The 23,109-nt window shown below is 33.3% G+C and overlaps 2 protein-coding genes and 2 non-coding genes across 5 annotated transcripts; all 4 read right to left on the reverse strand.

Annotated features, from left to right (window-relative positions):
- Positions 1 to 8,593: 8,593 nt before the first annotated feature.
- On the reverse strand, positions 8,594 to 8,688 carry LOC124886307. Its single transcript, XR_007043394.1, has one exon. It is a non-coding gene; the product is annotated as a small nucleolar RNA Z122 (small nucleolar RNA).
- A 12-nt stretch (positions 8,689 to 8,700) lies between these two features.
- On the reverse strand, positions 8,701 to 10,800 carry LOC107877447. The gene has a single exon (XM_016724096.2). The coding sequence runs from the start codon at positions 10,612 to 10,614 to the stop codon at positions 9,364 to 9,366; it is 1,251 nt and encodes a 416-aa protein (XP_016579582.1). The 5' UTR covers positions 10,615 to 10,800; the 3' UTR covers positions 8,701 to 9,363.
- Positions 10,801 to 13,209: 2,409 nt separating this feature from the next.
- Positions 13,210 to 13,281, reverse strand: TRNAH-GUG. Its single transcript has one exon. It is a non-coding gene; the product is annotated as a tRNA-His (tRNA).
- A 2,082-nt stretch (positions 13,282 to 15,363) lies between these two features.
- On the reverse strand, positions 15,364 to 23,057 carry LOC107878905. 2 transcript variants are annotated; one of them, XM_016726078.2, is made up of 4 exons: positions 22,540 to 23,057; positions 18,141 to 18,305; positions 16,854 to 16,911; positions 15,364 to 15,699 (listed from the first exon to the last, which is right to left on the reverse strand). In XM_016726078.2, the coding sequence occupies exons 1-4, from the start codon at positions 22,769 to 22,771 to the stop codon at positions 15,693 to 15,695; spliced, it is 462 nt and encodes a 153-aa protein (XP_016581564.1). In that variant the 5' UTR covers positions 22,772 to 23,057; the 3' UTR covers positions 15,364 to 15,692. The 2 variants fall into 2 exon arrangements, with proteins under 2 accessions (XP_016581564.1, XP_016581565.1); XM_016726079.2 differs by lacking the exon at positions 16,854 to 16,911 and having other exon boundaries at positions 22,540 to 22,936.
- Between the last annotated feature and the right edge of the window lie 52 nt (positions 23,058 to 23,109).

Here is a 23,109-nt window from a genome sequence, read left to right on the forward strand (position 1 = left end):
TTTTTGCAAAATCATTTTTGTCACGTGGTCTCTTATTAGAGGTCTACATTACCAAATTCATATCAACTAATATTACTTAAAATCAAAATAAAAAATCATACCCATTAATGTTTGAATTTGGTAATGTTGACCTCTAATAAAAGGTCACGTAACAAAAATGATTTTGCAAAAATCACCATTACAAAATAATGGCACAAATAAACCTTTCTGTAATGATCATGGGATATCCTTACGTATCACATCTGGTGTACCAAACGACCTCTTAAAGTCTACTAGTAATACTCATTTCCTGTTCAATATTTGATACTCATATTCGATCAGGAAGTTCCATATTTGAAGTATAAAGCTCCCAAATAAAGATAATTTCAATAATCAGAACTCAAACTCGAGATTTACTCCTTTTAGTAGGTGAAATTGTTAGGAAGGAATGTCTATCCTTCCACCAAACTCTTGTTGATTATAAAAGTGGCATCTTGATTGGGGACAGATTAAAACTCATTGGGTAATACCCCCATGAAAAGAAAAAAAAAGTAAGAAAAACCATCAAAATCATATGCATAGCTAGGAGACATAAGAGTACTTTCAAGTTACAACTCATATCAACAGCACAGAGTCTAGTAGGGTAAAATTGATAAGATCAATTTAGGCAACTTTAAAGCTGCATACTACTATGTAGTATGTACTACCATACAAATTATATGTATATATATAAAAGTTGTCTATATATTATCTCTTTTCTTCAACAAATATAACTTATTCGCTGACGAATGGAGCAAACTCTGTTGTCAGTTCTCTATCGTTTAGTGTGCTGACAAAAGAACGAAGAATTAGTGTCACGACTATCGACTATGTGATACCTTGAAAAAAAAAAAAAAAAAAACTTATTCACTGTCTACTACTTTTTCAATTCACTATCACCCAACTGACTAGTTGTACATCACTCTTAAAGCTTCCTTTCCTTTTCTTATTATTTACATTTTTAAATCAAGAGAGGCAGATTTTTCTGTTCGATAAAAATACGCTAGGTATTATTATGAGATATTATTTGCTTCAGATCAAGTTTTACATTTTTTCGAAAAAGTTTCATAGCTCCTAATCTTTTCAACTATCAACACGAGACCATGTGTGCACTAATAATATTGTCTCCCTTGAACTAATTCCATCAATTAATGTGATGTCTTTTTTTTTGAATTAAGTTCCACGTACTACAATCCACGAGTCAAATTTCGAGATTAATTATTATGTATCACCCCACGTGATCGAGCAGAACTAGCACCTTCTTGTGTGTGCACATCTCCGAGCTAGCTACCTTTGACAATCAATCGAGCCCCATGCCATCACCTAGACATCTCCAAATTATTACTATTTGGAATAAGATATGTATAAGCAAAAGCACAAGGAACAACAATATAATATAAAAAAAAAACTAGATAGAGTGTACACGAACGTTATCCCTAAAAAAAACATAGCATCAATTTATGAAAGAGCCCTCAGCACAGGGAAAGTTCAAAATGAATTACTGGTTGTTTGTCTTGTTTGAAATTTTGTTTGTTGGGATTATTGAGAGACATAACAGGAGATGCATTTGCCTTGTTATCTGTTCACTACTATTCATGTTGTTAGTATAGTACAGTGTGTAGTAGGACTGTTAGCTGAATGAGTTAGCTAGCAACAGCACTTTGTCGTTTACATCAACTCACACTTTTGAAAACCCTTTCATATTCCTATATACACACTTACCATTCTGGACATCACCAGTCACTTCTCTATCAAATTTCCTCTCCCTTTACCTACCCATCTATACTATAGTATATTCTGTATTATTAATACCTGAAAAATCCATCGAATTAGTGCTAAAAAGCATGTTTATATTAATATGATTAAAGACACTTTTATTTCTGTTAAAAAAAAAAATAGAAATTATGTAATTCATCTTATTTTTAATACATCAACCAAACATTGAATAAAAAAAATACAAGCATTACTAATACAAATATTACTAATATACATAAGACATCATGCAAAGAGATTTAATTATACGTAGCTTAGCGCGATGCACAATTTCAGTCATTCTTCCTCTATGGTGTCCACATGAATTAGCAAAATAGGGATGAATGTTAAATTTTGGTCTCAGTCAATTTTTTTTTTGTTTCTCATCCGGTGTTCGATACCCGCATTAGAGTCCGACTAATTCGAATTCGCACCTGGTAGGGCTCCATTCGGGGGCTCCCAACAGAGCTTTCACCATGTCCAAGGTCGAACCTTCGACCTCTGATTAAGGGTGAAACAGCTTCATATGTTGCACCACAACTCATGTTGGTGGTCTCGTGAATTTTGTAGGTGTGATAGATGCATGGAATTTTTAATTTGGGACGATGGATATTGTAAACGACCGAATATTTCCAAATCCCAGTATTTGTCCTTAATAAAGAACATCAACATCAACATCACTATAGTACTATTCTCATTATTTTATTTATTTATTAGTGTAAAAGAGAATCTCGTGAACCGACAATTTCATTAACATCACGTTCCTAATAAATATACTACTACTATTATAATTTACCATCAAAAGTTAAAATGAGGTGATATAGTATATAAAAGATTTCGAATTCAAAGTCGAGAAAATTCAACCTTGTTTGTCCACTAAACCAAAACTCACCACCTATAGATTAGTCATCATAATCCGAAGTGGATAAAAAAAAAAAAATCGTTTGATGTACTAAAGCTTCTGCTATTCGTAAAGTCCGGATCCACCACATTGATTGTGAAAGTAAACAAAAGTATAATTTAAGTATTGTAGTAATACTTTCAATAGCTTAAAATTTGGTTGTGGGGTATATTTTGTTTTAATTACTTGCAAAGATTTATTTTCAAAATGTCATAAACACTTATAATAATACAGTAGTACGTTACCAAGAAGAATGATAAGTTTTGTTTATCAAGTTCTTAAATGCTTAGTACTCAAGTTCTATTTAAATTTTGAAGTAGTTGAGCATATAAATTTGTTATAGCATGTCTATCAGCTCTTGTGCTATATTATTTCAAATTAAAGTCTGATATTAACAAATAATATGAATCTGTGAGTATGTTGAACCTTGAGGTAATTTTTAAAACTTTATAATATGATAATGATAAATTATTTTATTCAAATCTGAATGAGAAAAAAAAATTGCAAGTATGACAAAAACCAATATTGGCTCATTCCATTCACCACAAGACAAAAAAATTGCCTTCACCCAAGACATTTCCTCAATATAATCTATATGTCTCCTTTAGAACTAAGATAAAGACACTAACAATTACCAACTCTCCTATATATATTGATTTATTTATGTAGAGACAAAGACTGTTCACTGTGCAACCATATTATATAATTAAGAATGTGGACAAATAAATAGATTATATAATTAAGCAAAGGTTAAAGAAAAAAACAAAGGCATTGTTGATAAAATTAAAGCAGGGTGCAAGGGGGTTTGCCTCTCTGTCTAAATTAAACAACAACTTGTTCATCAGCTTTTTCCAATTCTAATATTTGTCTTTGGTTTGTTAAGTATATACTTAAGTACATGCTAATCCACTAATATCCTAACTAAACTATTCAAATAAGTATATGTTTTTGTTCCCAAAACACCTTTTTATCATTTAGTGTTTTTGAATCATTTACACACAGACTTAATTGATCTTTGCATGTGCAAATCAAAGTTGAGCCCCACTTGCTGGCTCTTTTCTTTAATCACATTCTATATAGTATTGATTAATTTAAAATAAGAGTCTCCACGTGCAAGGGGTGCTAATTAGAGTACTAAATACAATAATTCTGTAACAATTGTATGTGATATTCTATTTGAATTTTGAACATTTGCTTTTCTTGTCTGTCTATGATCACTTCAAACAATTACTTCAAAATTTGGGTAAAATTATTTTTGAAACTCATGCAGAAATGGTTGTAACTAATCATATGCGACTGAAGTTTAGGCAATATATAATTGAACTTCACCCATACGTATGTATCTGAAGTTGAGGAAAAATTGACGAAAATTATTTCAAAGTGAATAAATAGGCTTGCAAATTTTTACACACTACGAATATGAATCGTAGACCAAAGTCTTGTATTTGTGCACTTCGGCCAAGGGCGGACCCACGTAGTCTGTGCTGGCTGGGTGCTGACCTCGTAAAATTTTTATATATTTATATAAAAAAATATAGTAAAATCGGTTATAACTTATTGTTAAGTATCGGTAGACAAAAATGGTTGTTAGGTGCTTTGGGTTAGTGTGAATTTGAATTCGCCCCTAACTTTGGTTATTGTTGCTCCAGCATAATTCGAATAAGGGAAGAAAATATCAAATGCAAGATGATAATGACTAAAATGCAAGTGAATATTGCAAGGCAAAAGCTGCAACATCGACATGAGTGTGTGACAATTGTGTAAATGAAGAATTGGTTAAATATTTCTGTATAACTTTTCTTCCCTTTACAAAAGAAACTTTAGGCTAGCTGCTCCATTAACACTACCCTAATTGAAATTGGGCAACGGCCACTAGGCCTCCTGCACACTCATGTCAATGTCAAATTAATAATACAAGTGACAATACCCTTGTTTATCAGAATGTATATAATGATGAATCGTACTGATAGTAGAAGTGACAATACCCTTGTTTATCATGCTATATAATTCATCACATTTTCTTCCTCAAGTATTTTTATTTCGAATCGTACTGATAATTAATGTATGTTTTATATTAACCAACATAGATAATAAAGTACATTTATTTAATGATTGTGGTAAGGGAATCTCACGTTGTATTTGTAGTAAAAAGATTACTTTAACATGCGTAGGCAATTTATTGGAATCAAATTATAAGCTATTTTTATAAAATTCAGAACTCATAAATTCAAAATCGTGATTTTGGTCAAAATTAAATGAGCAAAGAATAAACTGATATTGCCAATGTCTAAAAAGCACTGAAGATGGGTAAACCCATGAGTCCATCACCATATAGTAAAAAAATAACTAGTGGTCAAAGTCAAGTAATTTATCATGGAAATTCCTATCAGATAGAATCGAGTAACGAACTTGAAATTTGTACTTAAAAAAATTGTCATTCTCAATACAAAGAAATGACTAGTGGCTAGTTAATATGCCGCTTGGATATTTCTATATGGATAAAAACGATGAACGATCCAATTATAATCACTCCGTTAGTACTTTGGAGTTAATAATAATTCCTATATGGACGTGGAAAAATGAGTATCAATAGAATTAGATCAACGTGTAAGAACATAATTTGTCTATATTGGGTTCAATTGATGTGGATGAAAAATGGAGGACACGAAAAGACACACTGTTTCGAAAAAGGGGTAACTGTTCGGATGGTTGTGACTATTCGAAAAAGACGTACTGTTTCGAATGAACAGACATGACTATTCCGAAAATATACACCTTTCCAATGAATCATTGCCTCCTTATATAAACCTACGTTTTCCCACATGTTTAGTAAAAATTTCTGCACTTTAAAGACATTTTTCTTGTTTCTAAAAACTCCGTGTGATCATCTCCCGTTGAGTTAGTTCGAAGAGAATCCAATCGTTTGAGGTAACGCTACTGTCGGGTTGTTAAACCATTTTATCTCGGGAGGAAAATTCCACAACCTTGGGTACTTAAGGGGAATTATTTCCTTAAGGACGAACACTCTGTGAATTTGGAGAACTTGACTTATTCTGCTTCATCTATTTTTCTTTAAAAATAGTACAGAATAACACACTTCTTTGCAAGACCATTTTGATCTTGTGTTGAAGGTGTTTAGTGAACTAACATACAGATTTTATATACCCGAAACAACAGTCTAAGGATCACAATTTATAACGTTTAAATTCTGAATCGATAACGAAAGAAAGAATGGTCAATTTGTGGGAATCAAGTGGGACTCTTCCAATAATTACCATTAATTATAAGAAGATTATAACAAAGAGATGAATGGGGACATGAAGAGAAGACAAGGACAACTGAAAGAAGTGTTATATCTTTATCTATGATCTAAACTACAAAATTCACACATGCAATGGACCTCTTTCTCACTTTTAACTATATTGTCTTCAAGTATATATCAAGAAAAAGCAATCTTACTATTTTCAATTTTGTAACTTTTTGATGTACAAATTTCATGTTATTTTCTTGCAAAAGCTGCAACATCCTGCAATGGTAAAAAATACTTTTACGCTAAATAAATCATACTCTACTATAAGTTAATCATAATTATGAGATATATTAAGATAAAGCTATTGTGTTAAGTACTAATCGTGCATGGTTAAGAGATAGAAATATATAAGAAATTTATAAATATTTTTTATTTCGTCAATAAGCTAGTAGAACCAATGGCAGAGACATGATTTTCATTAACGAATTAGACATTTACAGTATATATGTAGTATGATTTTCTGACGAAACTGAACCCTTCCCCTCTTATACCGTACGGGTAATATTAAGTGTGTCGATAGTTTTATTTCTTAAACATTGAGTACATATAATCATATCGAAGACCTGATTTTTATCAAAAAAAAGTTCAACATTATTAGACAAGATATATACATTTAAAATAAATCCTAATTTGCGTCTGCTCCTCTCTTCACACATGAGCAGGGGTGGAGCCAGCCTTCTTTAGGGGCTCGAACGAACCTCGTTCGACGGAAAAATATACTATTTATACATGATTAAAATTATTTTTTATATAGTTATAGTAGGTGTTGAACTCCCCTTCGACTAAGTTTTATTTGAATATTGAACTCCTTTAGTTGAAATTTTGGCTCCGCCTCTACACATGAGTAGGACTCAACTTCGATACATATATGCATCAAAAGCATTAAAGAGCAATTTAATTACACTTTCAATAGAATAGATTCTAGATTGATTAATGGTAAATTCAATTCAAATGTGAAAAAAAAAGAAATCTTTGAAAATCTCTGTGGTGAATAGTGAGTGGTACGAAGCAAATTTGTTTTAAGTTAGCATAGAGAAAAGAGAACAGTCCAAAAGAAGCACTATATACAGCAGATATAGAGATCAATTGGCTGGCTGTTGAATAGACAAAGGTGTTGCTGTAGTATACACTTTAATAAATAACAAATATTACAAAGTAATTTTACTCTTATCATTTTGGAATAAAATAAATTTAATGATTTGAGACATGTTTTAGACAATGAGTAGTATCAAAAAGCAAGTAAAATTGACACAAAGTGAGTACTATCTTTGTCTCATTTGGTGTCATCATTTTGATCGGACATAGAGTTTAAGAAATAAGCTTTATAAAATTTATAAAATTGTCCCTCTTAAAGTTATTTTAATATATACTTTTCAGTTGTCTTTTTTAATAAGTGGGATCCACTAAAAAGAAAATGGAAATGATATCATTAAATATTTACCAAATTAGATAAGGTGACATTCTTTTTATGACGGACCAAAAAAGAAATGGTGACACATAACATGGCACGAACGAAATACTTAACTTATTAGCTGATTTTTTAAATTCAATAAATATTATTAGAACATTTATTTAGTAAATGGATTCTTCAACAACATTTATTTCACACTTGAAAAGTAATCTGAGATACGGGTCGTTTGGTTGGAAAATTGTTATTCCGAGATAATTAATACCGAGATTAGTTATCTCGAAATAACTTATCCCACCATGTATATGTGATAAGTTATTCCATCACTATGGTATAAATGATGGGATAAGTTATCCCACTATTGATTAATCACTCCAACCAAACACTCGTTCAAATAATCTTTATATTTTATTCCAAAATTGTTTATCCCTTGAATTATTTATACCTCAAACCAAACGAATTACTTAATGGACTGTAGATGTCCAGTTTCCACATGGTAGCTGCATGCATTAATCATGCAAAGCTTTACAAAAACTCTTGTTATTCATATTTAATGAAACAGACTTTCATTCTCTCAATTAATAGATTTGATGGATAATTAATTAATCCATTTTTTTCTTCATTAAGAAGACAGCAATGTTTGCAAAGTTTGTGGTCATGAGAAGTCCACATTACTTCATTGATGGGGAGCCTTGGCATAGATATACTAGTTGTCCTCGTATGATCAGAAAATCAGAAAATCACGAGTTGAAATCATAAAAAAGGCCTCTTATAGAACTGCAGAATAAGACTATTGCAATAGATTTAGATTTGCCATATTGTTTTTCTATAAAAAGAAAATGTGTGCATTGTTTCCATCTTAAACTATATATGAAATTGCTGAGACACATTTGAATTTTAGGAGGATCGTATTGCCCTGAACTAATTAAAACTGTATTTTTTACAACCTTGGTGCCTACATAGCACATCTGTGTGCCTACGTGGACCTTCAGTGTGTTGATTCACTAATGTACCACGTAGACAATATGATTTTAATTAGAGTATGGATTAGTTCGAGTATTTCTCTGTGTATACTTTTAGGCATTTTCCCTTCTATAAAAATACATATTGCAAAAATCAAGAAACTTATCTTTTTTTTAAATATAGATATCTTGACACCCATACAATATTACAATATATACAATACATGTCCTTATAAGGTGTTGTAGGGATCAGACTGACGTGCAAAAAACAGATTGATCAGCAAAACCTGCCACTTTCTCAGTGTGTATTCAAAATAACTTGTCACCATTTCCCAATTTCAACAACAAAATAGTTAAAAAGAGCCAGAAAAAATTATAAAAAAAATACAATAATTGATGTAACAAAAATCAATATTACAATTATTTTTTCTAAATTATATATTTAATTTCCAGTAAAGCATAGCAGAGAAAGATGCCAATGCATGTCACGCTACCTTCTTCCTTCTGCCCAGAAAATGTTAATTACTGTTCACATAACTCATTACCACCACCATTCAAGGCGTGTGGTTCTCAAACGCTTTCATATCATCATTAATTATATTCATTCAAGAAAATCAAGAATGAAAAGAAAGGTAAGGACTTTTTTGAAAAGTATAACAGAGAGATTCCCATAGCTTTCAGGTACAAGAAAAACATATAATAAGATTAAAAAAAAAAACAATTAGAAAATTCATAAAACATTAGCTTTGAGCATCTCAGAGTTAGAAAAAATAAACAAAAATAACAACAATGGAAGTAAAAATTTAAAAAAAAAACAAGCTAGGAGCTAGTTGACTGCATATTTACATAGTTTTTTTTTTATAAGCCTGTTGAATATGGAAAAATTGAAACTCCCAACATGAAAAAACCCCTCAAAAACTAAGGAAAAAGAGTGAGGATTACCAAGTTCAAAGAAGAAATGCACTAAAGTGGGATTGCCTTATCAAGTTTCTATAGCCTAATAAGACCCTTTTCATTCTTTGATTCGATCTGTTCGGGGTCTGCTGCTGTTGTTACTGTGATGTCCACCTTTGTTTCCGGTAATATTCGACGAAGATGATGATGAGAAGAGAGGAAACCCAAACACTCCGGATTTTGATGAACCACGAAGGGAACAAACGGGGACATTGAGGACAGGAGTAACACGGACATTAGCTGAATAAGATCTCTCCATTCCTCTGTGTTTATATCTAGGTCCACCATTGAATGTGCTTGGACTGCTTGAACTTCTTTCTAGGCTATGGAAAACGATTTTCCCTGATGAGTTCATGCGAGGACTATCAACAGATACTCCTCGGACAGTTGTGATTTTAGCATCTGGTTGTTTACGAACTGGGCTTCTGCTAGTTCTCGTAGCAGCTAATGGATTTTCAGAGGAATATACTCTACGTTTCACAACTCGAACTCTACGCGAGTTAGAGACATGACTTGCATTTCTAGAGAAAGTACTATTTGGTTTATCTGAATCAAGAGAAAATCTAGGAAGATCATCGTGGTCATGGCCGGAAGAGGAAGAAGAAAGCGATAAACGAGAAGAAATTGAAACAGACTCTGTATCAGAGTCTTTCAACAATGGAAGATGAAGAGACGAGTCTAGTGAAGAGCTCAAGGACTTTGAGCTACGATGGAGCAAATTTTTCAGGGATTTATGAGCGGCATTGTTCTGCAAAGACGATGAAGTTCTGTGAGTTATTATTTCTTGCTTGGCGTTGTTGTTGCTCTGTTGTCTCTTCAAGCCTAGAAGCTCCCTCCATCGTGTGGTACACCTAGGTGCTTTCGGAGAGAACAAATACGGATCTGCATTGCAAATCTCAGTTCTCATCCGAACTTGAGGTGTATCGGGCGAAACAGCAGGTAACGTTGTCGTAGACGGCCTGATCATGGAAAGATGCAGCGGCACGAGCTTTCCATCAGAGAAAAGTTCGTCAGCTGGCAGCATATTCACCGGATCTTCAAGTGATATAAACTCAAAATCTATCATTTCTTTCGAAACTTCTGGATCTACTCCCTCCACTTTAGCATCTTCAACACTCGTTGTCTTTGCTCCAGCAACTTTGGAACCTTCACCGCCTCCGCCTCCGCCTCCGCCTCCGCCACTGCTACCATCTCTACTGAATGACATCCTTGGACTTAACCAACCATATGACTTGTACTTAGCAGCTGGAGAACAATCCAAAAACTTCTCCGGTGACATACCCATTTTGTTCACGCAAGCTGATGCCATGACTTCCGGCTTAAATACAAATAAAAGAAACGTAACTTTTACAGAAAAAAGAGTCAAAGATCCCAAAAATATGCTATAGCTAGGTTTTTTTTTTTGAATATAATTTGCAAGAAAAATTAGAAAGTAAGGTTATAATAGAGCAGCGCAGTGTATGTGGCGCTCCATTGTATAACAGTAGAAGCAGGGAGACTGTGCCCCAGTGGCAGCATTATATGACAAGGGGAGTTAACATAAATAGAAACATTTCAGAACAGGTGGGCCCATTGTTTACAACAAATAGGGAGTTGACACGTGGAATATGGTCAAAGATTAAAAAGCCCAAACAGAAAAAGCGGGATAGTTTTTGGGGATCATGGCGGGCACATAAATATTCGTTTTTATTTTTTTATTCGAATTTTATCTTAAGCTAAAAAATTTAAAATATTAACAAGGTAATTACCGTTGTAACAATGTTAAAATATTTGATTTTGTGCATTTTAAAAAAAAAAAATTGAGAGGAAGAGTGAAAATTTAGGATGGTTCGTGGAAGGAGATGCTGAACTGCGTACTGGTCACTTTGCCTGCTTTGCTTTTAATAAATTTAAATAATTAAAGAATTGATTAAGAATCCATTTGGATTTAGCTAATTAAAAGTAATTGGTTGTGACTTGTGAGACACTATTAGTTGAAACTGATTTTATAACAACTAGTTATATAAATATTATGTATTTTATATTGAAGTGTTTAGATTGTTAATAAATGGTTAATGTGCTTAATTAAAAGGCATCGATAAACATTCTTTTTTGTCGAAGTAATTATATGTCCTAATAATCAGTTAGATAAAGCGTGATAAACGATTGGGAGGTTACAATTCTCAGGAGTGAATGTAGTAAGTGCAAATGGGGTGAATTATACGCGAGTATCAACTAATAGGGTCAATTGAATCAATGTTATTAACCGTGAATTTAAACTTCTTGATATTTTATGTTTCTTGGGATAGTATGATTTGCTTCATTGGTTTCAACGGTGGTGCCTATAGAATCTACTATTAGGTTAGCATTTGGAAAATAGTCATTAGTACTTGTGAGTTATGTTATAGAATGAATATTTCGAAATTATTAAAAAAAATAAAACAATCAAATCAAAAGTGTTTATAAGGTGAGTGATTAATGTATGGCTAATTTTGATTTATAAACCTTTTTTTTTTTTTAAGTTTGATCAACCTATACTAAGTTTAGGCAAACACACCATCTAATGTGGAGTTAATTTTTATAGCTAATTAAGTGGGTCTACAACCTTTTTTGTTTAGTGCAAAAAGTTAATTGAGTTTCAATTCTTACGAGAAAGTTCGTTGTTGTTATGTTAAGATATGGTCTTGAAGACCTCTCCAACTTGACTGGCATTATTTGGATAAGTACAACACTAGCAATTCTAGGTTACTGTTAAAAAAGTATACCTAGTTAAATACTACTAAATTATTTAAGTAATAATATTTATTCCTACTATTACTTTTTCTCAACGTCTGCGTACATTCTGTCCTCTCGTATCTTACTCCGTAAGTGAGATTTGATGTTTTTGGGATCTCTTCTCAAATCGCTAATATGAATTGAAATTTCATTTATAACAAACAACAATAATAATTAGTATAATTTTCTAGGCGAGGCTTGGAGAGATTAATCCGTACAGAGATTTTATGCTAACTTGTGAGGATAAAGAGATTATTTTCGAAAATACATCGATAATTTGTTCGTTTGCTTTGTCAAAGTGAAATCTTCATTTTACAAGTCTTGGAATTTGTTCATTTGCTTTGTTAATTCATTACTTTGTTCATTCAAATTTGATTAATTAATATAAAGTGTTATTTATTGCTGCTAACCCCATGTGGCAAAGGCAGAAAAGAACAATTTGAAGATAGATAATCATGTTCTTGTTCTTTGATTTGTTAACAAGGAGTATCATGATAAGCTTGTTTTGCTTATGGGGAAAAATTTTAATTTTTCATGTTTTTGTTTTTTTAGATAGAAGGGGAATGTAGGATAATTTTCCATTTATATGGTTTTATCTATGGGCGGGCATAAATATCAAAAAATAATTTAAAGATCAGGGACATACGTATACGACTAACAAGGCAATTCTCCATAAGTAACTCTTTTAAAACAATTATTTGGAAGAGTCGACTCTTCAACAGAAAACGTAACTCTTCGATTACGAACCATCAAACTATAACTTTAATGTATGTCATTCTTATTCTTTTACATGGCGTATATATATATAGTAAAAACCATGAACATATGTATACCATTAACAAGGCAATTCTTCATAAGTAACTCTTTTAAAACAATCATTTGGAAGAGTCGACTCTTCAACAAAAAATGTAACTCTTCGGTTATGAACCATCAAACTCTAACTTTAATGTACGTCTTTGTTATTCTTTTACATGGCATATATATAGTAAAAACCAATGCGTTACTTGAGCGAAAGGTCTTTTGAAAAGAGCATAAAAGAATCATTTGAAAGAGTCGACTCTTAAACCAATGTGTTATATTCTTTTACATCGCATATATATAGTAAAAACCAATGTGTTACTTGAGCGAAGGGCATAAAAGAAAAATAATGTGTGGCTGCTGGGATTCGAGCCCAGGTCTCCACGGCCACAACGTGGAATTCTTACCACTAAACTACAGCCACATTGTTGTCGAATAAATCAACCAATTTATAATTAACATAAAGATGGATCAAGATGTTAACTTTATGGATTTATATCTATACACCTCCATTCTTATTTACGCGGGGAATTTGACTAGTCACGAAGTTTATTTGCATATTGTATATTGAGAAAGGCGAGTATATGCTTTGATTCTAGTATAATTTTCTCTTTCACGGATTCAACATTTTGAAAGCATTTCATACCTTTGTCTTTAAGATTCGTAAATACGGTGATTCAACTTAGGATTTTTTTCATAAAACGAATGAAATCATGAATATGTCTCCTTGTGTTTGTTGAATTTGAGCATTCAGAATATTAGAGTACGTAAGAGAGTACCCTAGTATATAAGCCGTGTTTCTTATGAACGAATTTAAGATTTTTATTTAATTCGTTTTTCCACTGTATCCACACACAAAAGCAAAAAAAAAAAAAAAAAAAAAAAGGACGATCAAAGTAGAACGATAAAAACTCATCATATATAAAGGTGAAACACACGAAATTGTAAAAATTACATAACCGGAAATATGGTACAACACACAACTATATAAACAGTCCCCTAGGACAAATAACCTGAAAACTAATCACACAACTAATGGAAATGCAAATCATATCATCAACAAAAGAAAACAGTATAATACTATGCAAATCATTTCAATAGAACTTCATAATAAGTAGATAAAAAATCTACTTAATTAGTTCTTAGAAGGTGGTGGAGTGAAAAATGGGATGGATGGAATAGAAGTTGGGATTTTTGGAAATGATGGCATTGGTGGCATTGTGAATTTTGGAATCGTTGGAATTGATGGCATTGGTGGCATTGATCCAATTCTTGGAACTGATGGAATGTTTGGAATATTTGGTATATTTGGCATGCCGGGTATAGTAGGAATACTTGGGTTGTTGGTTTGCAAAAGATTACGAACAGCTTCAGATTTTTCACTAAGTGTTGTTAAGGCGATCATAGCAATTATGAACATGCAAGTGTATGTGTTACTAGCCATGTTTCTTTTTTATGTGTTGATGGAGTTTTGAGATTTTGTTTGATGGTGATGAGAAGCTAATGGATTGAGGTATTTATAGTGGGAATTTGGTTAAGATTATGATGTGATTATACTTTGGTTATGACTTTTGATTGGTTGGTTTGGAAAGTAATGAAGGTTAAGGTGGGTAGATTGTTTGTTGATGTTAGTTTACCATCACCTAGGTGTTGTGTTAAGTTGAGCCAACTGTCAAAGTATTAGTTTCTTGTTGGACACCTATTTGTGTATGCGTGCTCTAACTTTCTTAGTTTTAAGTTGAAATTAGATGGTTGTTAAACCACCTCGTAAGTTTATTTTAGATTTCTCATACAATTATTTTCATGAATTCAATGAAGAAGTTCAATTTGTCTCACTTTGTTGATGTCTATGACAAGTCGAAAACATACCCTCTAGATGTCTTATACTCGTCCTTTAGCCTATTCACGATGCTAAATAATGGTCTATGTGTATTTTCACATGGATAAATAATATTGAATCCTCTTTTATATTTACCCTATATTAAAAATCACCCATTTTCACTTGCTAAAAGCTTTTAGTGAAGACGACGAAAATTTTGAGTTTTTCTCTGCTCTAAAATAACTTTGAGTGACAATTTAATTTTCAAATTGAATTTTCTTTGATTAAGTAGACTATTATCTAAAAAAAAAAAAAAAAAAAATTTGTTTGTTTTATTTGTGTTAAAATATGAGGTTGTTTTTTCCAATTAGTTTTTCATACTAGATTTCAATTTACCGTTTCGATTTGGGATTAGATTTAAAGCATAGAAATCATATTGAAAGAAAATTATTTTGAGAATTTTTTAAAGTAACGGAGAAGGGAGAATAAATAGAAAAGAAAAGAGAGAGATGGGGCCTCGAAACTATGAAAAGAATAAAGAAAATGGTGTTTTTTTTCGATTTGTACCGTTGCAAAATGATTATGTGGTCAAATTTTTTACTCCATCATGCGCCTCCTTGGTTTGTACTCACTTTTTTATGCCAGGTGGACCACGAGGGGGCGTCGACATATTAAAATAACAAGTTCTGGGAAGTTTTTTATGACAACCATTAGTTTAGATGTACACTAAATAAAACCTTCCAGGTTCATGCATAATTAAAACTTCTCTTTTTTTTTGAAAAGAAAATTATAAAATTAATTATTTTTTCTTTTGAGGCTTTGAGATTTCGGGGACTAAAACAAAGGTTTATTAGCATCACCCTTGAGCCACCCCACCCCACGCATCTTTGACAGGTAAAAAGAACATCTTTCAGAATGCCAGAGTAGAGTGCTATAACCTTATGCATCAGACTGCCATTTAAACTACAAAGCTGATTGAGTTCCAAATGCTTGTTGAATCTTCTCCTGGACTGTGATCATGAACTGCCCCAAAACAACCACAGAAAGTTAATTGATTTAGAAGTTTGGCAGTGACAATAAAACTGATACAGACAACATGAAAGCAATACTGAGAGAATTTAGCTCATCCAAAGGTTTTCACATGTTGAACCTTCCAATAATATTGCACACTTCAATAATTCAACTTGGAAATGACTGTGCAGAGCAAGCAATTGCAGCACCAAGTTCAATACATTGTATTACTCCCTCCGTCCACCAATAGTTGTCCACTATTGACTTGACACACGGGTTGAGAAATGGTAAAAGATAGGGGTAATTATACCATATATCACCCTTTGAATGTAATAAATTTAATGCTTTGGGAAATGAATTGGATAATGTATCGTATTTACTACTAAGGGTAAAATGGGTAAATTATCCATTGGTTTTCCAAACTTGACTAGTACTGTTGGTCGTTGGACTATCTAGTTTTAGTATAGTGGACAAGTATTGTTCGACAGAGGGAGTAATTCATTATTGCATTTTGGGAAGGTTAGAGATAACAGTGTAAGAAAATCTCTCTGATTCGCTCGAAAAAGTTTATGTTAGAGGGCTCTATCTGCGGCCTGTTTCTAGGTTTGGGTATCACTTACAACGCAAGATATGCCTCCTATTTTGGGCCCTCGTTGTCTTGTTTTACATGTTAAACTTCAGAACTTAGCCGAAATTATTGCTGTGTAGATAAGAGTGGAGTGTTTATTATTTTTCTTTATCCAGTAAGTTACGCATCTAAGAATGGGAAGTCAAGATTTGCCCCTAACGTTCTCCACAAAACAGTGGAAGCGACCTGTTCTTCCAGCTTCCATAAATTAAAAAGCCACTGGGTTATCGACGCACAGCCATGTTTATCATGCTAGTTTCTGATGTTCTCTTGTGGTGGAAAAATGTTGTTAAGAAGTAACAGGTTCATATAGAGATCAACTAAAGCACTAGAATTGTGCGTTCTAGATTCTAATAAACGTGTAAGGGATAATTAGACATGACCCGATGAACCTCAATTACCTTTGAGCATCAAAAGGCGAGGAAATAGATCATAAATCAACCTCCTATACTAATTGTCTCCTAATGTTGTCACGCATGCATATCCGAAGGGAGGAAACTATATGTTCATCGAACACCAGAAACAGCAACAGCATTACCTCTTCAATGAAGATTTATGGTTCTCATGGTCTCTCCCACCATCCCCTGTGGACTTCTCTGCAAAAGAGATATAACAAGGTATTTGTGGATGAGAATCTCCGGCCAACTCAGCTAAATGCGCAATGGAAAAGCAGATACTCTAATTGATGTTGTAATTAAGCTAGTTTGATTCAAACTACGTTACTCTTAAAACCCTGAAATGTCTTTAGCACACCATGACATATTTCCCCTGTTGTCTTAGACAACCCATAAACAGAGAAATAGATAGAACCGGGACGTGTTTCCTATTTGTAAAATATGCCCGAAATAGAAGTCAATTGTTCAGTTTGTCCATCATAAACTGGATCACGACAAGATTTTGGGACAGACGGAGTAATTTCCACATCACAAGAAAATGTTCCACTGTTTTTGCTGGTTAGTTCCCTAAATAGATCAGTACCAGTTACACATATAATATACCACAGATGTCTCAAACCGTACACGGGACAACTAATATCCATACACTTCTTGAAATATCAGAAAACCACATCAATTATACAATATCATACATACATGCCTACCAAAGATACAATAAGACCCGCACTATATACACAGGGAATGTTCAAACCGTGGTCAATCCAGACCACTTCAATAATGCAACATCATGCATCCCGTGCATAACCGCAACTAGATGCCAATGAAGAAGAAGAAAAACCAATATCATAAACTCCAAGATCATTGTAGTGAAATCCACCAAGTGCATAACCCTCCAGATATACCACTTTTTCATTTCTAAAGTTTATACTCAAATTATAAACTTCATTTTTTTGTCAAATTAACTTTTCAACCACTTAATAATTTTTTTTATAACCGATAAATCCCCAAATTCTAATAGTACATGGTTCAAATCTGTGGATCTATAAATCAAATTACCATTTTAAACTTTGTGCAATCAAACACGTCATTTAAAATGAAAAGTAGGAAACATTTTTTTTCCATAGCTAGAATGGATATATGTTTCCTTAAAAACTCCGGTAACCCCATGGAAAAATTAAATTTCCGAGATAAGTTGTGGAATTACTGCTCCACAGAACTTTTATGTCCAATGGATCAGACATAATACCAAATTTATGTACTTACACCTATTTACCAAGATAAATCGTGTACTATTTGAAAGATTACACAAGAAGCATTCATGTCAGAGTGCAAAGTATGAAACGAGATAAAACATAAGAGACTAATACAACCTATCCAAAATGCCATGAAAACGCTTGACATAAGATATATCAAGAAAAAAAAAAGTGTACCATGTATCAAGCCAGCAGTTAATGTGCGGTCGATATTATCAAGACGCCTCTGTATAGACTTCAAAAGAGAGTTCAGTGATGTAACTCTTTTCCTAACACTAGAAATTCTGGCAGCATGCTGCATGATAAAAGGCGATGGAGCATCTTCCAGCAGCTTGTCAAGCTCTGCAGGTAGAAGCAGGACCATCAAAGAACAAGAAAAGCAATCACAAAAAAGTCAAATAAAAACAGTATCTTTGTTTAGAACACCACATTTAGCAACCTGAATCTCTGTTCCTAATAGCCCTTTTAATATAGAACAATGCTTTCCTTGCATCTATATGGCATGTAATAGTTAGCGAACCCACATCCAAATAGATTAGTATTGATGAATCATGAAACTTCTGGGGGCTTGAATAGATGCAGATGAAGTTCTACTCTGTCTGATCACTCTTTCCTTTTACTCTTCGCCGAATTTCTCTATCCTATGGCTCTCAGAGACATCACCCTCCTCTGGAGAAATCATTTAGGATCTATATTCATTTTAGTATTCTCCATGGGTATCAAACCATTCATCAAATGGTAGATAGAACTGAATCTTTCCAAAAATAGTAACACTGGAAATGAACTATCTGGTCGAAATAAGTCCTCCGAAGAAAAGTTCCTACAGAGCAATGAAGGGGTGGATGAAAGTGTAAGAAGCACTGCCAAGGAAAATCTATCAACTGTTTCAAGCAATCATGTGTTTGCACCCGGATTTAAGCATCGGCTAAATGAACATCGTGTAGTAACTAGTAAGAATAGCAGTTATGGACCCTATAGACCATCCCCATGGAGGTGGTGGGAGAGTCCCCTATACAAATAGTAATATATTTTTTGATTGATTGAGGTGCTCACCTCCCTTAGAAGTGGAACCCATTGAGGGGGAGTTCAGTCCAGCAAGGGGGAGTGGTCAAAAGGAGCAGACAGTAAATCTTTATCGCATTCATCTTATGCCCCAGCTTTCTAATTAGCTTATTACTTGCTCTTCTCTACTTCTTGTATCAAATAACAAACAGCTAAGAGCATTAAAACTTTATTACTAGTCTCTAAACCTTGTCATCTCTGAATTGTTGCAAAGCCAAATTACAGTGCAGTATCCTCGTATAAAAGACGACTTAACACATTCAAATAAATTAAGCCAAAATTACAGAGAGGTTTTCCAGGAAACTCTTTCAGATATCTACTCTATTTGGTATAATACATAAATATGACTCTAAACTTGATACCAAATTATAACTTTGACCTTAAACTTTGATAGTGCACAAATAAAACATTTAACTATTCAAAATCTGAACAAATATGACCTCTGATTTTGCAACCTCCATGCGTGAGTTTCACTCGCGCCTACGTGGAAAGCTCATCCAATCACACGGTGTCACGTCGTTAAAAGGGCTGACTTGGAGGGAGGTCATATTTGTGCAGTTTTGAATAGTTAAATGTCATATTTGTACACTGTCAAAGTTTTTTTTTTGTGTTAAAACGACGTCGTTTTAATTATTATTACTAAAAATTACACAAATACACAACTTATGTTTCCAATATTACAAAAAAATCTCAACTCCCTAAACATATTACAAAAATCCCAACATATACATAGAATGCTATGTATATGTCGGCTATGTTATGTATATTAATAGGGAGAGAGAGTAAAGTAATAAAAAAAGTGGGAGAGAGTGTAATTACTTACAAAAAGGTTGGTATTTATTATTATTATTATTATTTTATTTATTTCTATAGCAGCAAAACCTAGCTTTTTTATTAAAAAAAAAAAAGCCACCAGAAGGGATTGAACCCGCTCAGTAGGCTGAAGAAAGCGCCCAAGAAGAGCAAATAATACCACTGGACTATCTAAGTGCCTTGTTTCATGTGGTTCAACATTAATATACGTACATAAATATAGATTTTCTACCTTATATATACAAAATAATCTTTTTACCGAGGGGGTTCGGGTGAACCCCATGACAACCACGTAGGTTCGCTCCTGCGTTAATTTAATAACGTTTTGATAACGTTAATTTAATACTAACATTTTAATAACGTTAATTTGATAACATTAATTTAATATACTACTACTATCCTTAATAACGTTTTATTAAAACTATAATCTTTTTATTATTAGTATAATCTTTAATTTAATATTTAAATTATATTGTATAACATAAATTCGCCCTTTGCTTTATAATATATATACATACCCGCGCGGTTTTTTCGTATGAGGCTAACCCACCTAATTAATAAATTTTCAATATTGCTCTTTTTCCGCAATGACAAAAGAAATTAGATGCCATTTTCATCTTTGAGCCGAAAATAATAAAAAAATAATAGTGAATAGTCATTTAAAGGTCATATTTGTGCAGTTTTGAATAGTTAAAGGTCATATTTGTGCACTGTCAAAGTTTAAGGTCAAAGTTATAAATTTGGTGTCAAGTTTAGGGTCATATTTATGTATTATGCCCTTAGATTTTAAGCTGGACGCGCCCAGTTTTGCGTGTTGAACACGCGTTTTGCCACGTAGGATCGGAGGTCATATTTGTACAGTTTTAAATAGTTAAAGGTCATATTTGTGTACTGTCAAAGTTTAAGGTCAAAGTTATAATTTGGTGTCAAGTTTAGGGTCATACTTATGTATTATGCCACTCTATTTTCTACTTCTGGAATGATAAGGACCAACCCATGAAATAGTAGAATCATTGAAAGACCTACAAATTATTAATGCAGTTGATGTCGATAAATGGAGAGAAGAGTCTATTTTCATGTCACCGAGAAATCGATGGGTACTAATAAAACTTAAAGAAACACAGTTTTACATCCATTTTTCAACTGCAATTGCACGTCGTCACTAATAATCAGGTGTAAAGAAGAACGGGCGACATGTCTGCTTTACATAGAGAACACAAAAGTCTCACTTTACATACCAAAGGGAGGGGAAGGAGCTAAAAAATTATTTCGAGATACCTATTTTTTTTATTTTTTTCTTCAAAAAAAGAGTAAGTTCAAAATTATTTCAAGATCTCTTAAAAACTTTTTTTTTCACACACTGAAATATAGTCCACTACTTTTCAAAATGTATACGATAATATTGACCTTCTCCCAAGCAACAATGCCATTAGACTTCCGTTAACATCTACGAAAACAAAGTGTATTTGTTTTACTTCTCTTTTTGAAGCTTCAAGGTTCAACGAGACCTATCATCTAGCAACAGCAAAAAAGAAGAAGTTGTGTGAAAACATCTATTGGACAACTTGCTACAATGCAAGTAAGGTTTAGGTAGGCACGACGGATAGAGTCGACTGGCCAGCCTAGTGCAGTAGTGTTTTGTTTCTTTTGCCTTGTTTCTTTCTTGATCTGTAAAGCTTACTTGGTAATAAATTAAAGTTTATTTACCAAAAAAATACTTGCCACAATGCACAACCACACCTGTTTAGGTAAGAGACTGCATATTATATTGCAGCTGGATGGTTACTCTTATGGCTCAACCATTCTGCTGGAACACCTACCACCCTAGAAAGTTGGTGTGGAAACATCTTATGCTCATCTCGATCAATCCATTGAACAGCTTGCTACAATGCAAGTAAGGTTCAGGTAGGCACGAAGGGTTGGGTCAACTGGCCATCCTAGTGCAGTAGTGTTTTGTTTCTTTTGCCTTGTTTCTCTCTTGATCTGTAAAGCAAGCTTTGTAATATATAAAAGTTTATTTACCAAAAAAACAAAAAGTTGCTACAATGCACAACCACACCTATTTAAGTAATAGCCTGCATATCATGTTGCAGCTGGATTGTTACTCCTATGGCTCAACCATTCTGTTGGAACACCCACCACCCTAAAAAATTGGCGTGAAAACAACTTGTGCTCATCTCGATCAATCCACTGAACAACTTGCTACAACGCAAGTAAGGTTTAGGTATGCATGAAGGGTTGGGTCGACTGGCCAGCCTAGTGCAGTAGTGTATTGTTTCTTTTACCTTGTCTCTTCCTTGATCTGTAAAGCTTACTTGGTGCTAATAAAAGCTTATTTACCCCCACCCTCCATCCCCCCCCCCCCCCCAAAAAAAAAAAACGACACTTGCTACAATGCACAACCACACCTGTTTAGATAAGCCTGCATATCAGATTGCAGTTAGATTGTTACTCCTATGGCTCAACCATTCTGTTGGAACACCTACCACCCTAGAAAATTGCATATCATAATAGAGTAATTTTGTTTGCAAAGCTTCCTACTTAATACTATTCAATAACAATTGGTGACAAAAATGAAATATTTTCAGCTTAATAATAAACAGTAAATGAATCCCTAAACTCCAATTAAACATAACATAAAAAATGAATATCAAAATTAAGTCTAATGAAAACAATTAGAATAAGGTGATTGGAATTGTACCTCCAGTGAGACGATCGAGAGTAGAAGACAGATGATCTTGACTACGAGAGGTGGCACCAGCGCTGTTATCAAATTCATGAATTATTGAAGATATTATTGTGGAAAGTCCCTTCGCTAACGGAGAATTTGAAGTGTCGTTGTCAACGCCGACGCAACCGGCGGCGTTGCTGGTGGTTGAGTCATGCTCCGCGGTGTCGCACGGTGGTGGTTTTTCTCCGGCTTCCTTCGACATTTTCCGGTAATCGTCAGCTGGAATGCTCAGCTTTTTATACTCCTCCTCTAGTGGGTATATATCTTTTTCTTTTTTGACATTTTGGATTGGAAAAAGAAAAAGTTAAAATGCCTCTTAATTATAGTTATTCTTTCTAATTGAAGTTAATCCTACATACAAATAAAAGTATGTCTTTGTTATTAGAAATAATTACTTTATTGATGAATGTTTGAGTACAACTTCAAGTATTCCCTTGTTCTTGTTTTCATGTTGCTCGTCTTGATTTAAAGGGCAAAATGTATTTTATTAAATAAAAGATAATGTAGACGTTCTCGAAATATATATGATATTCAAGAAAG

Source organism: Capsicum annuum, chromosome 7 (genome assembly GCF_002878395.1).
Source record: "Capsicum annuum cultivar UCD-10X-F1 chromosome 7, UCD10Xv1.1, whole genome shotgun sequence".
Taxonomy (NCBI): domain Eukaryota; kingdom Viridiplantae; phylum Streptophyta; class Magnoliopsida; order Solanales; family Solanaceae; genus Capsicum; species Capsicum annuum.